At 42.8% G+C, this 16,528-nt stretch overlaps 1 protein-coding gene across 43 annotated transcripts in view; it reads right to left on the bottom strand.

Moving 5' to 3' along the window:
• The window catches only part of LOC143328042 (ankyrin-3-like), a 125,633-nt gene that overhangs the window by 9,546 nt on the left and 99,559 nt on the right, over nt 1–16,528 (bottom strand). For 23 of the 43 annotated variants that reach the window (XM_076742901.1, XM_076742897.1, XM_076742902.1 and 20 more), the window contains 9 exons: nt 16,012–16,240; nt 15,272–15,397; nt 14,719–14,841; nt 14,157–14,183; nt 12,537–12,618; nt 3,875–11,152; nt 2,886–2,960; nt 2,327–2,458; nt 1,393–1,536 (listed from right to left, as the gene is read on the bottom strand). In XM_076742901.1, the coding sequence (XP_076599016.1) occupies nt 1,393–1,536; nt 2,327–2,458; nt 2,886–2,960; nt 3,875–11,152; nt 12,537–12,618; nt 14,157–14,183; nt 14,719–14,841; nt 15,272–15,397; nt 16,012–16,240 (8,216 nt within the window). Of the gene's footprint in view, nt 1–1,381; nt 1,537–2,326; nt 2,459–2,885; nt 2,961–3,874; nt 11,153–12,536; nt 12,619–14,156; nt 14,184–14,718; nt 14,842–15,271; nt 15,398–16,011; nt 16,241–16,528 lie in introns of those variants that run through there. The other 20 variants (XM_076742910.1, XM_076742922.1, XM_076742923.1 and 17 more) reach the window with 10 other exon arrangements.

Below are 16,528 nucleotides of genomic sequence, written 5' to 3'. Positions count from 1 at the left end.
AAGAGATATGAAGAAAGAAAAAGTGAATTGGATGAAGAGGGAACCAGAATACACGAAAGATGTTTAATGTGAAACATGCTGCACAACAAGACGATGAATGAATAACATGACTGTGGGATGTGTGGAGGAGGAGGAGGCACTTGAGGGATGAATAAGGAGAGGGTACACGTAGATATCAGCAACACATGACTCTTAATTTGTTAAGAGCTGTTATGTGCTGTTATCAGCAGTGTATACTGCTGTGTGGAGGTGATGGGAGGCAGGAGGAGGAGGAGGAGGAGGAGGCAGTCTGGTTTCACAGAGGAAGAGATTCTCTCATCTATCCTAGGAAGGCTCAGAGGAACTGGAGGAGAACTAGGAGAACTAAACTAAATCAACAGAGGAAAGCAGACTCTACAGGGTTATAACATTTCTACTCAACTCAGACATAATTAAAAAAAAAAAACATTCAAAGCAGTATGTAGTAAGCAGCATGCACTTAGAATGGGATTTTAACAGTGGATATAACTCATTTGTGACAACTGGACACACTATTGTGATTTATAGAGGAGCATTCACATTGAGCAAGACCTGATTTAAATAAAAAAGGTGGTTAATTCAACAGAAGTCAATTCAAATCAGTGCAAGTGTTTAAGTGCTATTAAAACATGTTTACAATCAGTGGTGGAACATAACTAAGTACTGTGCTTGTGTAAAACTTCAAGGTACTTGTACTTGAGGATATCCATTTTCTGCTACTTTATGCCTCTAGTCCTTTACAATTTAGAGACAAATATTGTCCTTTTTACTCCACTACATTTATTTGACAACTTTAGTTATTAGTTACTTTGCAGATTTAGTTCAATAATGATGAAGGTAAAATTTTATTGATCACTATATAAAGTAGTTAACCCACTTTTACCAGCTTCAACATTAAAGTAATGAGCACATTAATGCATCAATAATTATAATCTAATAATATGCATTACTCTGAAATGTCAGACTGCATAATAAGTACTGTTACTTTTCATATTTCAAGTACATTTTAACGCTAATACTTTTGTACTCTCACTCAAGTAAAAATTCAAATGCATGACTTTTACTTGTAACAAGAAGCACAAGATCTCAGTACTTCTTCCATCACTGGTTATAATTTAATTTGGAAAGCAAGATGGATTGAAATTTAAATAGAATAACATAATTATTTTAATGGCACATAAACTGTAAAGCAGGGAAATCAGGAATGCACTTGGGGAACAGTAGGAGCCAGTTGTCCAAACAAAATCCAAATCTGACTGTAAATCAACTTCTCTAGAGATTTACACAAGGTCTCTACATATGTGATCCATGCATTGGCACAACAAAAGGTAGCAGGGAGAGGTAAGAGGTCAGCTAGACAGAGCTAAACTTTACCATCAGCCTGATCCCGGAAAACAGCGTTATCATCGGCAAAACATCTCGTGCCTGAAATGTTACCATAGTCAAATATTGGGCCCTCCAGTAAAGTCACAATATCCATCCGATTGACTTTGGTCAGCACTGCAGTTAAGGCATCCGCTGTGGGGGAAAAGAAAATCAAAAAAAGACATATTAGTGAAAGTAATTTTGTTCTTCAAAGGGGGCAATAAAGACAATAAGGCTCCTCCTAAATTTAAACATCTTCCAGATTCTACACTGGCGCTTGAAGACTTCTAAACAGATGATAGGTAACAGTGATGAAAGGACAGGCAGAGAGGTATTGAGGACGAAAGACCTCCTCAATACCTAGAGGGCACTCTGAGTAAGATGGTACACACACACGTTTGTGGGAAAAAAAAACAAACTTAATTTTAATGAGCTAGCGTTCGTCTTGTCAAGGTGATAAACTTTTCAGCCTTAAAGGTACAACATATAAGACCACCTTCGCTGTAGCTATGTTTGGCTGTACCATTTGTCAGTTAGCTCAGTTAGCTGTCCTGTAGTGGCCTTTTTAGCTGAGTGGAGTCTACCCCGAGAGCTCGGTGTACCAGGGGAGTGTTGCTGCTAACACCGTCGTTAACAGAACCAGGCTCAGCAGCCTCCCAGCAAACATGACCGGATTGAAACTGCACACAGTGATTACTGGCTCTCAACATTTTTCTATCTAGAGACCTTTGACTTAATGTCAGAATTACTTCTTCACATTCTGTTGATAATATTAGTTGACTTGATCAATGTTTAAAACTAAAATTTGGCCATATCTTACATATTGTATCCTTAATCAAGAGCAGAAAGATGGAAAAGAGTAGCAAAGAGGAAAAAAGAGATATAAAGGGACTAGAAATGTGGACTAAAAAAATAAGATTTTCAGTCATAAAAATAGTCTTACTTGTGGCGTTTTTCCCTTCCCGACTGACCCATTTCTTAAGTAGCATGAAGCTCTGTGCTGTCAGAGAGTTGGGATTCTCTAGTCTGATGTGGTTGATCTCATCCACTGTGAAGTTCATCTCCCGAGCCAGCTCTGTGATAGGACACAGATAGCAACTCAGACAAAAACATTCAAACCCTAATGTATAGCCTTTAAGTGTCTGCCATGTTACTTACAGTGCAAACATACAGACTGCAGAGGATAATAGACAATACATATATTGGATTTTAATATGATTCAAGTTCTGTGATTGATGAAACAGCTTATAACTCTGTCGTCTCATCACTACATTTCATTTTTTTCTGTAACAAAGAGCTTGCTTTATTCTTTTTTGCACTTAGCAAAAGATCTTAAGCTCCTCCTTTTCAGGGACACTTTACAACAGCGAAGATTCCTTGTAGCTTTTTCTGTTAGCCTGAAGATGGCAGTAATTAACAGGGTTTCAAAAGGACAAGGCCACACAGAGAAAGTTAGGGACGGACTGAGAGAGAGAAACAGAGCAATATGCAATGCTTCTCACCTGTCCAACTGAGCCCCAGGTGATCTGCAACGATGGCCATGCGCAAATCTGTTCGCTCACAAGGACTCTGGGGACCTGGGAAGATAGAGGACAATGACTCATCAATAACCTTCACATTCCTCTCCCCCAATACACGAATGTAAGTGAAAAATGAACATGTGCTTAATTTTCCTTTTCTGGCCACTTATTCAGCAGAATTAATGACATTAATTAAGATAGTGTTAAAAATGTTAACATTACATTGGTTACTGGAGTATAGCTTCAATATAGTTGTACTATAGGTTCAATTATTTCCCCAGGATGGCAAGAAAAGGATATTTCACATTAGAGACATTATGGGCAACTTAAATATGTTCATAGAGTAAGTGGTGCTCTGTGACTGTTTGTGGTATGTATCCTCTAGGCAGGCAGTAACTGTCATGAGAACCACACAAAACAAAGCATAACATGACTCTCAACAACAGACTCGTTGTTCTACAAATATAGGGTGGAAAGGTCTATGTTAGAATCTAAAATGTCAACATGCGTAGACGCTTTTGTGTGTTCTTTGCCAACACTAGTTAGTTTAAATGACAATTTATAGCACGAAAAATTCTCTAAGAACAAACCACTATATTAACTTGGTAGCCACCCCGCACAGACAGACAGACAGACAGACAGACCAGGGAGTTGTCAAAAAAGGGACTGGTTGTGCCAGTGGACCAGTCACTACTACTGGCATGCTCACTCTACTATACGGAGGTTAAAAAGGGTTGAAAGAGGGGAACAGAGGAAAGAGAATCTTGCAACAAGGACAATACAGTTGACAGTACATCAATGACAAAAAAGAAATAAATTTAAATGACAGCTACTGTTCTGAAGAGAATATGTAAACACGCCACAGGCATTCCAGTCAATCCATTAAACGATCACAACGATGTCATGCAACTAAAAGTGAAGTATATAAATATATAGATGTATTTTAAACATAGTGTGAAAGTTTTACAAACTAGGCTTGATCTCCGCGATGGGAGGCGTTCGAGACCCTGTGAGTCCCTGACTGCCCTCCTTCCCACCAGTCCGCCTACTCCTCCTGCTTCTCTCACTGCCGGAGGCCCTGTCCGTCGTCGCCACCTTTGCCCTTACGGACGCGGCCCCGGCCTCAGCCCTCGAACCTCTACCAGACCTGGATGAGCGGGAGGGCTGGGAGGGCTGGGAGGGCTGGGAAGGCTGGGAGGCGTCCGACAGAGAGGTGCTCCGGGAGGTGCTGTCTTCCTCCGACTGCTCTGTCTGCGTCTTTTTCTCCTCGTCTGACAGGCGGTCCACCAACTTTAGCGTCTCCCCGCTAATGCCTTTAAAGTATTCGATGGTGCGCTTACAAACTTCGCTAGGGTTCTCCTGTCTGTCCTGTCTACATGCTCCCTCAACTGTGACATTGCTGACCTGATGCCTGTCCTTCAGTGGTAGCCGTGCAGGCAACTGTATGACTGCCCTGTCTGTGTCCAGTGCCCTTGTTGGCTGTGAGGTAACCCGAACTGAAACAAGTGAGCTAGTTGTGGCAGCAGCACTGCTCTTTTTAACACCTTTGATTGGTATTCTAGACCTGGGCTCTACTTTGGCTATGGCTGGCTCTCCTCTTTTCCTGACCTCGACGGTCACTGCTTGTTTGGGCTTCTGTTTGCCTATGGCTGTTCCCTGTGTGTGAAATGACCATCCTGATGCTTTCACTGGGAGCCTTGACTTGGGCTGCTTCACTTCACTTTCTTTAACTGTTTCATTTTTCAATTCCTGCTCTTGACTGCTGTTGTGTACTTCTACTCTCTCTTCTAAATCCCTACAGCACAGTGTTTCTATCCTGCTAGCTTTCTGAAGAGTGGGTTCAGAGGAGGACTGCAAATTAAACACCACACTACCACATTGAATGTAGTTGGCCTGAACGCTGGAGGACTCAAGGTTATTATTGTTGTTGCAGTTTTCAGAAGGGTAATCTCTTCTCTCTAACTTGGGCTCAGCATGTCTACTCGACTGGCTTTCTGTACACTGACCCTCAAGACTGATGTATTCTGGCACCATCTGACCCTCTGACATCTCAGCTTTACAATCAGTGAGATCCCCTGAGTCTTTTTTCACAGTTATAGAGGCAGCTATGCCCATTTTAATAGGAGTGCGTAATTTGGGGTCAACCTTAGAGGCTGTGATTGTGCATGAGGAGGCGGTCTCAGCTATGGCTTCACAGGTGGGGGCATCAGTACCAGTATAGCCAGTGTCACTGCCAGGCTGTGCAGGGCTGCATTTTGCTGTTGTTGCTGCTGGTGTTGTTGGTGTAGTGCTGCTGTCTGTGGTAGTATCTATAACCTTCACCATCCCATCTACTGTGGCCCTCTCCCCTGTTTTTGACTGGGAGGAAATTACCCCCAGGATCTTGCCCCCTCTCCCCTTTTCCCCTGTTTTAGGGTCAGAGGAATGCTCACCAATCTGGAAAAATTGAAGCCTCTCTTCAACAAAGTCCCGCTTGCTCATGTCAATAGCACCACTGCGGGTCATCTCAAACATCTTCCCTTCGTGGAAAGGGAAGGGGTTAGGCTCACTAGTCGGTGTGCTCTCATCAGTCGGTGTTCGTGCGGGGGTTGTGTCAGGTGTTGTAGCCTGTGATTTGTCCTCCACCGATAACCCAAAGGGCTTGGGGTCCTCCTCTTTTGTTTTGGACTCAAAAACTCCATCATTATCACCCCCTTTGGTGGACCAGGGGTCAAAGTCCAGTCCTTTGGTGGCAACAGTTTTGAAGGTTGAATTCAGCTCTTCTTCAAGTTGGTAGCCAAAGTAGTTTTCTCCAAAACCCTGCCTATCTGGATGTCTTCCTTCAAGAGTATAATCTTTTTCATCCCCACTGCTTTTCACTGATGAAGTGCTGGTTTTAGTTTTTCCATTATCCCCCCCTTCCTCACATTTCTCTTCCTCTATCACTTCGAGTTTTGACTGACTAAATGAGCGGTCGGTTGTTTTTCCATCATTGGATAGACTAGATGTCTTGGGGTCCTCGCTCAGTCCGTCATCCTCATCCTGAAGGTCATACCCGTCTAAAGAGTCTACCTCAGTTGCATCTGTGTCATGGGAGAACTCAGCAGTGGTTGCTATAGAGCAGTCTGTGATTGACTGGTCATTGCCATTTTGGTCAAAGTCAACATCCTCCCCCTTTACAACACCATTGATTCCAGACTCCTTATTTCCATTTTTCTCGTGTTTTTTTTGTTTTGTGCGTTTCTCTCCCTCCTCTTTCATTTTGAAGGTGTACTTTTTGACAGGGATGGGATGGAAGACAGACTCGTCATCACTAGAGTCGCTATTATCAGCTCCAGGGGGAATAGGGGATGGGGGTTGGACCCTGATGATTGGCTCGGCTAAGAGGTGCCTATCATGCTCCTCTTGGAGGTTGACCTCCATCATCTCGGTCTCTGCCTCAGAAGAAGCACATGACCCCCTTTTCTCAGGGTCTGACTGCTCTGTTTCTAAAGGAGGAGGAGGTGGAAACTCGATATAAGCCAGTCTTTTCTCCTTTGGCTTCTGTCTCTCTCCATCCTGTTTTTTACTGTAATTCTCTGAGGAAGCTAGCTTAGGTTTTTCCTTTGAGGGCTCCTTGTAGATGAAGGTCTTCCCTTCTTCCTCCTCAGACTCCTCTGGGATAGGGCTTGGCATGCCAGGCATGAAGCCTATCACAGAGTCTGGTGTTCTTGAGGTCAGACTCATTTCCTCTGAGCTGGGGGTCTCAGGGGTAACAGGACTTTTCCCAGAGCTGTCCATGAAAGTCACTTGTTCTAGAGTGTCATCTTCTGGACTTCCTTGAGGGGATGGAGACTGCTTTTGCTTGACAGTGTAAAATGCACCTCTAGTCTCATGCACTGTCCTACTCTCATGGCTTACTATCTTTTTGTACGTTCCCAGCTGTCCCGAGGCTGTTTCTTTCTCATACTGCTTTCCCACTTGGATGCTAACATACACAGGTAAGGGTTTAATATCTTTGAAACCCTCTGTGACTACTACTGGAGTTACTTGATCCAAATACTCTACTTGGTCAATATCAACTCCATTACACACTACATTTGACTGGCTACTGTCTGATGAGTCTGTGGATTTTCCCACTGATGATCCATGAGTAGACTTGTTTGATTCAGAGCTGCTGTGTAACCGATTTCTAGCTAATGTAGGTATATGAGACCTCTCATATGGTTCAACAGAGGCATCTAATTTTATAGTGGTGGATTTGTGATTTTCTGGGAAATTAGATGGCTTTCTTACAGGAATTTGTGATTCCGAGTTTTTTTTTAGACTATCATTGCTATTTGGACTTTCTCGGACAACAAATTCTGTGTAGATTATTTTCTTGGTGGTTTCTTGTCTTTGGGAATCACTATTGTTGCCATCTTTCATGGAATCATGGATTAAAGAATGAGATAATTTGGGAGATTGGGGCTTATAGTTGCCATATTCTTGGCTCTCCCAAGTTTTGAATAACTTTTTCTCTTCCTTATCTTTTCCACTGGTCTCATTCTTGGTTGAGGAGTTGCTTGTTTGGCTATCAAGACATCTCCTCTGGTTTCCTGGACTATCTGGAGTTTTTGGAATGTTTGAACCAGCAAACACCTGATACACTGGTAGCCTACTTTCCTGGAGTTTCCTAATAGGAGGATTTGAATTTTGGCCACCCTGAGGACTCCTATCTTGCCTTTGAGCCTCTTGCTCAAACTTTAACCTTGCTGCACTCACTTTGGAAGAGGACATTTGAAAAGATTTAGGGCTTTCACCTGTGCTTCCCTGTGATTTACCATCTCCTTGTTTTCTTCGGTCTGAATCGCTGTACTGCAGCAATACTCTCCTCTCTGGACTGCTCGGTAAGCTGGCACATTTCCTGTCGCTGGAGCTGAACCGGTCTCTGAGCCTTTCTCTGCTCCACTCTTCCCCACTACCCCCATTCCTATAGGCTGACCTCTCTGGACTGCTGTGTGTAGAACTGGGCCCTGACCGTGATTCTCTGAAGTCTGGTCTACGAGATTTTTTCTCTGGAGATGAGAGCTCATCGTTGAGCTGTTCTGTTTTATCGCGAAAGAATTGAGAGACCTCACTGAGTTTTTCCTCTGCCTCCTTTACAGTCCTGTCCACTCTGTCCTCATAGATAAGCTGTTCTCTGTCCTTATTCTGTGTGTCATCTGACACACGCATCCAAACAGACTGCTTTGGACTACCAGGCTCAGAAGAATACTGCAAAAGTGTCAGCTTGTCAAAGTTATCATCAACATTGGCCATTCTTCCAGATTTGTCAAACACATTTCTTGACGACCTGAAGACATACTCTGTCCTTGGCCCAACTGATCTACCCTCACTGTGACTGCTTCTGTCTGGTGAGTGGAAGCGAGACCTATCTCTCAGGTATTCCTCTGTGTCAGAATGAGACTGGTCAAATTTCTCTGAGAGTAGCATTTTCTCTGCAAAATTATAAGACTCTCCCCTAAGCTCTGATGATTCATCCTCATTGTACTCAACAGATTGCTGACTAAGTAGCTTTAGTGTTTTGTAAGAGTCATCTGCCATGAGCTGGGCTGAACTAGGACGACTGTCTTCCTCTTGTGACATGGGTGTGTTTACTCTGGGTGAGTCAAGATACACTGGTAGCGATTCCTCAGGCTCCTCTTCTTCCAGTCTATTCCCTGGATAGTAATACATTTCCTTCTCTGCGTGGTTTTTCGTCTCTCTGATGATGACCTCCGTGGGTTCTGCTTTATTGCCTTTTTCAATGTGCACCTCAATTATTCTTTCAACTTTAGGTTTGGAGTTGATGTCCTCCAGGACCCTTTGTGATGTTTCCTCATTGCCAGGCTTGTGTTCAAACAGTCCAACTAGCTCTCTAGATGGGTCCTTGCCTGACTGAAAGGCCTTCATTATGTCATGCACAGACATAGTTTCCTCACATCTCTCCGATGCTGCCTCTTTGCCATGCTGTTTGTGGTACACCATCCTAGTGGTGGTAGTGATGTGAGTCTCCTCCTTAACCCTCATCCCCTTTCCCATTGGATCTTCATCAGGGCTGACTTTTATTGAGTAGCATTTATTCTGTTCTGGAGTTGTAGCTTGATTCAGAGATCCTTTAGCATCTGAATCAATATATCTGACAGGCTGTACATCCTCCATTGCAGGTTGTTTGCTGTCCTCTGGGGGCTCATAGCTCCTGATGACATGGACAACCTCAGTTCTAGTCTCAGTGATCACTGGGGGAACTGGGATATCCTGAAAAAGGGCCTTGGGGCCCATGCCTTCTGCGCTCTGAGGGGCAGAGGGTGTCCTTTCACTCCTGGTCTCGAAGCCACTGTCTGAGAGCGGGCTTTTATCCTGTTCATGTGAGATATCATCAGGGGATTCAAGCACAGTATCTGCTCCAAATAGTGCATCTGCTACTTTACTGATCTCTTTGTCTGAAGCTGAAGAGCGCATGTTTGTTGGCGGCATTTTGAGTTTATGCTCCTGAACTGCTATGGTGGGTTTCAGGACACGTTTCTGCTTCTCCTTGCCCTCCCCTTCTCTCTTGCCCTCATCTGGTTTATGCTTTGTTTCAGGCATTTTGGAGAAAGAGCTGCCACCAACATCATTGACCAGGTAGTCAACTACTTTGGAGAGATTGAAATCTCTATCTGGTATTGTTTTTGATTTGGTTTGAGGAACCACAGTCTCATATCTTGGTGGATAACTCCAATTACTTGGTGGTTGTTCAACTTGTACTTTTGAGAAGTGTATGTCATCCAAAGAACCCCTTGGCAGGGAAACTCTACCATCCTTCACAGCATCTTTAGCAAGGATTTCACTCACTTTTACCAAATCTTGTTTTACTTTCTCCACAATCCTATATGGCTCCTCGTCCTCTATCTTAGCCTCTTTGGGAGAATCAGACTGAAATCCTTTATTGGCTGTGGAATTTGGGTCTGTCTGTAAAATGGCTGACATACGTATCAAGTCCTCTTTCATTTCAGCTACATCCTTCAGAATTTCTTGGCTGGATGACAGTGGTGATGTGGTGTTTGATTTCAGGCCAGCAGAGAAAAGAGGGGCTTTGATAGGGGAAAGAGTTCTGGCAAAGGAAGACTGCAACTGAGCATTCACCTCAGGGTGCATGGTCTTCCGTGGGGACAGAAGTGCAGCAGCTGACTTGGACACCTCAGGTAACTTTTTAAAATGGGTCTCTGGCAGCACATTAATAACAGAGTACACTGGAACAGTCATTGTGCTGGATGTTACAGCGGTGGTGGCATTAGGAGAGGATCTTAGAGATGCATACAGGGAATTAGAAGCTGATGATCTAATAGACTGATATGAGGAGGATGCGGAGGAGGACAAGGACTTCAATGTGCCATAGCCTGCAGAACAAGAATTCAATGTTTTTTCAACCTCATCAAAAGCTGCGTTGACACTTGTAGTCGCAGCATTGGTGGTTGCTTGTATTCTCTCTTGCAGACTGCTTGTGAGATGAGATGTAGGGGATGAAGAGCGGTACTGTGTAGGTGACACAGTTCCATTGATCAGAGCTGCAGCACTTGGAGAGGTGTTGGATTTAAGTGGTGATGAAAGAGCGGAGAACAGGTTTCTTGCAGGGCCGATAGCATCTGCAGCGAAGGAACGCACAGATGAGAGACCAGGGACTGTTTTTATAGGTGAGGAGGAAGATGCTGTGCCACTAGAGCCCGCCATAACAGTCTTGTACGGCAGAGGTGAACTGAACATACTCAGAGAAGATTTAGGAGAGGTTGGTGGTGTCAGGCCTATGGATGTTCTCTCAAGAAGAGGGCTTCCTCCTCCAGAGGCAGTTAAAGGAGGGGTCCTAGCAGACAATGCAGCCAGTCCTTTCATAGATATCGAATCTGGGGCACTTTTACCTGGTGAGGCCAGGGGACTGGGGGTGACCTGGACTGGATACTGGGCTTGCTGAACTACAGTTTTTATAGGAGAGGAGATGGTTCTGTAAGATCGGATGGGAGAGGCCATGTCACTAACTGACTTAACAGAAGAGGCAGGGGATCCAGGGATGTTGGTCTTGATGGGGGAGGCAGAGTTGATGGACCAGACAGACTTTAATGGAGAGGCAGAGGGCGTGTTGGATGACGAACTGGAGAGGGAGCCAAACCCAGACTTGGCTTGGCCAGGGACGGCGACAGGAACAGGCGACCACGCCTGATAAGATCTCGTTGAAAAGACAGGTTTGTGAGGGTAGCTAGAAGGCTGTGTTCTCGGCGAGCTTCGATCAGTTGTTTCTTCAACAATAATTTAAATGAAAAGCAATAAGGAAGTAAACATAAAATGTAACGGAAAATAATTTGAAATAAAACATAAAAACCAGAAAGAGAAATTTGAGTCAGTCAGAAACAGTATCATTCACAGGAGCAAGACAAAATTTTACAAATTTTACATGAAATGTAAGAAAGGCCCTTATTCAAAAACCCAGGATGATATGACAAATGATGATCTAAAATCATGACTAATGACAAAATGCACCCAATAAACAATAGAGCATGTAGAGGAACAAAAACGCTTGACATGGTAGAGTTGACAAAAAAAATAAGTGAAATGAAAACAAACAAACAAACAAAAAAAAAACATAATTCCATTGACTTTTGATGTGCTTATTTTCCAGTATTTGCCTCCTTGCAACAGTGCCTTTTACTGTACATGTTTGATTGACGTGTTTATCCTTCATTTGGTTCATTTTCAATGCCAGAGATGACCCCATAAGTGCATACCAATAATAAAAAAATATCACTTTACTTGTTTGGTCATAACTTAAAATAAAATATGAGGTTGCACTTTACAAAAAGTAACAATAAATCAGCCATTCAGGCCTGTCCAGTACGTCCTCTGTTTTCAGTTTAATCAATAATTGCCAAGATTTACCTATGAATATATTCTAAATCTTATCAAATCAATGTCAACAAGATTTTAGATTTCAGTAAGGCTCAGACAGACAAGGTTGGAATAATAAAACAAAAGATAATACCTCAGAGTTTTTAAAACATCTGTGATCTGATTTTACACAAAGCGTAGTCTGAAATCTGTTCCTTAAATATATAATGGCTGTGTGGAAATGTATCCCAATATTTTGTAAATGGCAAAAATAAAATATTGTAGAAAAATCAATCAAGTTAATGTAAAGTGCAACCTGTTTCCACATTAATATACACAGCCGCACACAATCTTAAAGCCAATAAGAGTGAAATGGCCATTAAAAGAATGAGAACAATTCAAAAGAATATTTTTATTCAACATGAATTAAAACATTTTTTGTTCAAATGATAAATGAGCAGACAGACATTGAATCCCAGTGTTTCCACAAATGTAAAATGACATAACAGTTGAAAGAGGGAGACTATTTTTCAACATGGGGTGGGTAAGCAAAGCGTAACACACAGTAAACCATGCAAATGTTTGATGAATGACAGATGTTCAAAGAGTATATGTCAGGTGAATAGAATAAATGATTGATGAACATGTTTTGTCAGGTAGATCTCTGTCTATACTATGGGTATATGAAAAAAATGTGTACACTGTATAAAGGGACCTTTAGACACTAAAGCTGATTAAAATCACATAAATATCTGAAATCAATTAAAAATTTCATGTAAGTGAAAATGGCAAACTCACTCGCTGCTGGGTCGGTCAAATAGCTGTAGCGCTTACGCAAAGCTAAGGAGGCAAAGGTATGACGTCGCTCTGGCTTTTCAGTCTGAAACAAACAAAAAAAGAACAAAAGATGCTTCAACATAAAAATATTGTGAAATGCTATTCTAATCTATCAGAATTAGGTCTAAATGATAATGTTAACTTGTTAACTTTGTTGCAGTGCACGAATACTGTGCTGTTTTTAGTGACTCAGTGCATGCTGTTAGTCCTGGCACGAGGAGGCACAGCAGGTGTACTGTAGTGTCTACTCTGGGGAGTAACAGACTGTTTTCCTGCATTTCTTCACTCACTGCATTTCTCAATGTCATTGCAATGAAATAACTACAGACAATGTGTGCTTTGTCTGTAGGCCTACTCCAGTAAGTGGTAAGCATGGGCAAAAGATAGGTCCGGTATCTCAAACGAATGTCCTCATATCATGAAGATGCCTTCCTCAGGTCATCATTAAATGTGGTGATATGGTACTTTCTTAAAATTCAAACAATAGTGGTAATTGGGTCAAATTTTAATATTAGGACAGCGGTGCATATTCAGCCAAGTCTCTAGGAATTATGTTCATACTGGACAATTCTTTTAGATGATTTACAGTATGCACCAACATCTAGTGCCAATGCAGTTAGTAGTGTGTCCTTTATGTAACAAAGTGGAAAGTGAAGGAGTGGAGGTTGGTGTGATGGATGTGAGTCTAGTGTGTCTTTCATGGCTGTGACCAAAGTTCCCTCTCAGAGAATCAATGTTGGTTTCTGAAAGTATGACCACAACCTTTTGCAAGCTTTAACCAAGTAGCTTGCCTGACTTTAACCATACTGTAATCACACCGTAGTTGCAATGTGTGGTTGTTTTTAGGATATATATTTTCATGTTGGCACTGAACATTCAAAAATCCTGTCAGTGAACATAAACTGGGTGCTGCATTGTCCAATATCAACATTCAGTCTGACGAGTGGGTTGATATATTTATGTAGAGGGAACATAACACATATGGTCACTACAAATAATGTAAATACTCAAACACAGAAACAGCCTTATCTCCCCTTGATCAAACTTTTGCTTTGACATGCAGCTGAGAGAGTTAATATTCTTCGTTAAACACAAGCCAAGGACAATGGTGAAGAAGGGAAACCCCAAATACAACAAAATGACTAAGTAGACAAATGATAAGCGTTAGGGTTTCATCTTTAGCCCGAAAAAAGATACCATAGTCCTGTGCGAAACTTCCTATGAGTTAATAGTAAGGATGGAGACATGGTGATATCCTGTGGAACATGTATGGAAAGGAAGAGAGATGAAAAACAAGCTGAGGCGTGGCACAGCAATTGGCTCCAGTGGATTTGGGATGAAGACAACAATAAATAAATCCTTGCTGATTACAACAACTGCCATTTCCACTCGTGCACTACAAGGGGTCACTTCAGCAATGACGTAGCTGTGTTCATGAAAACGTGCATCTTTCACACCAAGGTACCGTACTGAGACAAAATATTTGCGACACGCGTATTTACTACAGCATTTGCAGTAAAGCCAACAGAAAGGACGACAAAGAAGAAGCAGTTCCATGTGATGATGAAGAATCTGTTTTACCTCATCATCAGGATCAGACTCCATATCCTGTGGTATTCCAAGATGCATTGCAGGAGAGGAGAAAGATGACACAATGGAGAGCAGGGACGTTATAGTGAGCGGGGAGGTGGAAACGAAATTCAGGGGATGAAAATGGAGCAGCAAAAACAACAAAAGGCATCAGAAAAAATCTTTGGGATTAATACAAAATAAACAGCAACGTAACAAAAGCAAAAGCAAAATAATTTCAGTTTCTTGTGATCCATCAACACCACAACAAACATACGAATGAGAAGTGTCTGGATTTTTTTTTTTTTTTTTTTTTTTTGCAGAATTGGTGTGTGCCCACATTAAGCCAGGCGATAGAACAAAGCATGGTGTGGCTGCATGTGTACGTTGTGGGAGTCCAATGACTGGCACAGGCTTTAACACTAATAAAAGACACAAGCAGCAGGCAGTCATTTCTAGACCAAATGAACTTCAATGGCTTCTCTTGATATCAGGACACTTTCTGTATTTCATTTACATGTAGGTGATGTGATATGGCCTAAAAGGAAGACCTATTCAGACATGGTGGTCCTACCTTCTTGTGGGATGGCAGTGTGATATTCAAATTGCATATGGCAGTCTGTGGAAGGCCTTTGCTGCTTTTAGGCTCTCTCAGGAAGGAGAGGCGGCCACACGGCTCCTGGCCCATATCTCTGATCTGCAAAAGACGGCAAAAAGGCTGCATCACGAGTCGACCGCGACAAGAATTTCAAGAACAACCCAGCTGAGTGAAAAACTCGGGGGGGGGGGGGGGGGGGGTTGACATACAGTACAAAGATATGAGGATCAATTTCTGAGTGGGCATGCACATTAAAAGACTAGGGCAAAAGTTGAGTTACAGAGTGTTTCTCTTATCTGAGAGAATAATCAACATTCACTTTCACTTCATTCTGCAGTAAGACACTGTGGTATTTTCTCTTTCACAGGAAAATTCCTACTGCTATGAATAACAGCTAATGAGGAAAGGATGATGATTGCGGACATAATTCAATCAGCAAGGCAACCAGAGTGAACAAGAGACAGTAACTACTAGCAGAGAGGGAGAGAGAGAGAGAGAGAGAGAGAGAGAGAGAGGGTGCATTTCATACCTTCACGTTGAAAGGAAGTCTGTTTTCTTTGAAGGAGTAGAAGTTAAAAACCAACTGCTGCCCACTTTTGGTGAGAGGAGACAGGTTGCCATAGCAGTCCACATGGATAGGCTTGCCCTCGAGAACCTACAGAAATTAATTGGCCCCAAATAAACAACATAAATACAATATAATGGATTTTTCAGTTAATTTTTCAGTTTATTACACAGAGATTCCACCGGGCTTCGCTGGGATGTGGTTTTGTTCTTTCCTCCGCACGGCCTCATATCCCACTGAGTGTTTCAGAAGCAGAGCAGTTTCCCTGCCTGATGTTTGTGCTTCTATCGTAGGTGAGTGGGCTGCTTAGTTAAATAGCTTCCTGTTTTTGCTTGTTTTAATTGTTTATTGATGATATATGATTGAGAGTCAGCACAGGGTGTTTTATTTTGAAAGTGGACCAGATTCTCTATGCCGTTCCTGTGTCTGACTTCCTGCCTGGCTCAATCTGATCTGTGCAGCTTGACGCAGCTTCCGTCAAAAATAGACTGGATGGGTATTCTACCCGGAGCAGAGTGGAGAGCCGCTGTTCTGAAACGTGTTGCGGTGCTTCTGTTGGAAAAACAAGCATTGTGTGGAACGGCTGCGATCAGCCTGAGCAGCCATGTCACAGCCAGAACACGATGCAGCCGTGCCCGGTGGAATTTGCGGGTTAGACCCACTTATTGCAGCGTTAGCAAGTCCACGTGAACATACAAGCCCACCTCAATATCTTTGCTCCGAGCCACTTCCTCAAAGTTCTCCTGCTGCTCGAGCGTCTTGTCCACCTTGTCGTCTGTCATGCAGAAGCAGCGCAGGCGAGCCTCAATGGCGTCGTTCATCTTGGCGAACACCACAAACTTGGCCAGGTACGGCACGCAGATCAGCTCCCGGTATAACTGAGACGCTAGACTCACCGTCTCAGGAATCTGGTGACAGTCTGCGAGCCAGAACCTGAGGAGAGATCGGAGGAAAGAGGAGAAGAAGGGGGGGGATTAATTCTGAAAGTCAGCCAGGTGAGCAACAGCCTAAATCTGCACTGCACATTCAAACCACTTCTGTATCACACATTTCTCGGGACAAGTGACCATCTTAAGGAATAAATCAAACAAGCTGGGTCGTTCTTCTGAAGGGTGAACACATGACAGCTGTGTAGTAATCTAATTACAGAGCACCTAAGGGTGTTTAGTTAATATCAGGCTGCACACTCGCCGCATGATTCAAATCTGGTTAGGAAGAGAC

This window comes from Chaetodon auriga, chromosome 11 (assembly GCF_051107435.1).
Source record: "Chaetodon auriga isolate fChaAug3 chromosome 11, fChaAug3.hap1, whole genome shotgun sequence".
Classification (NCBI taxonomy): Eukaryota; Metazoa; Chordata; class Actinopteri; order Chaetodontiformes; family Chaetodontidae; genus Chaetodon; species Chaetodon auriga.
This window is presented reverse-complemented; position numbering and strand designations above follow the sequence as displayed.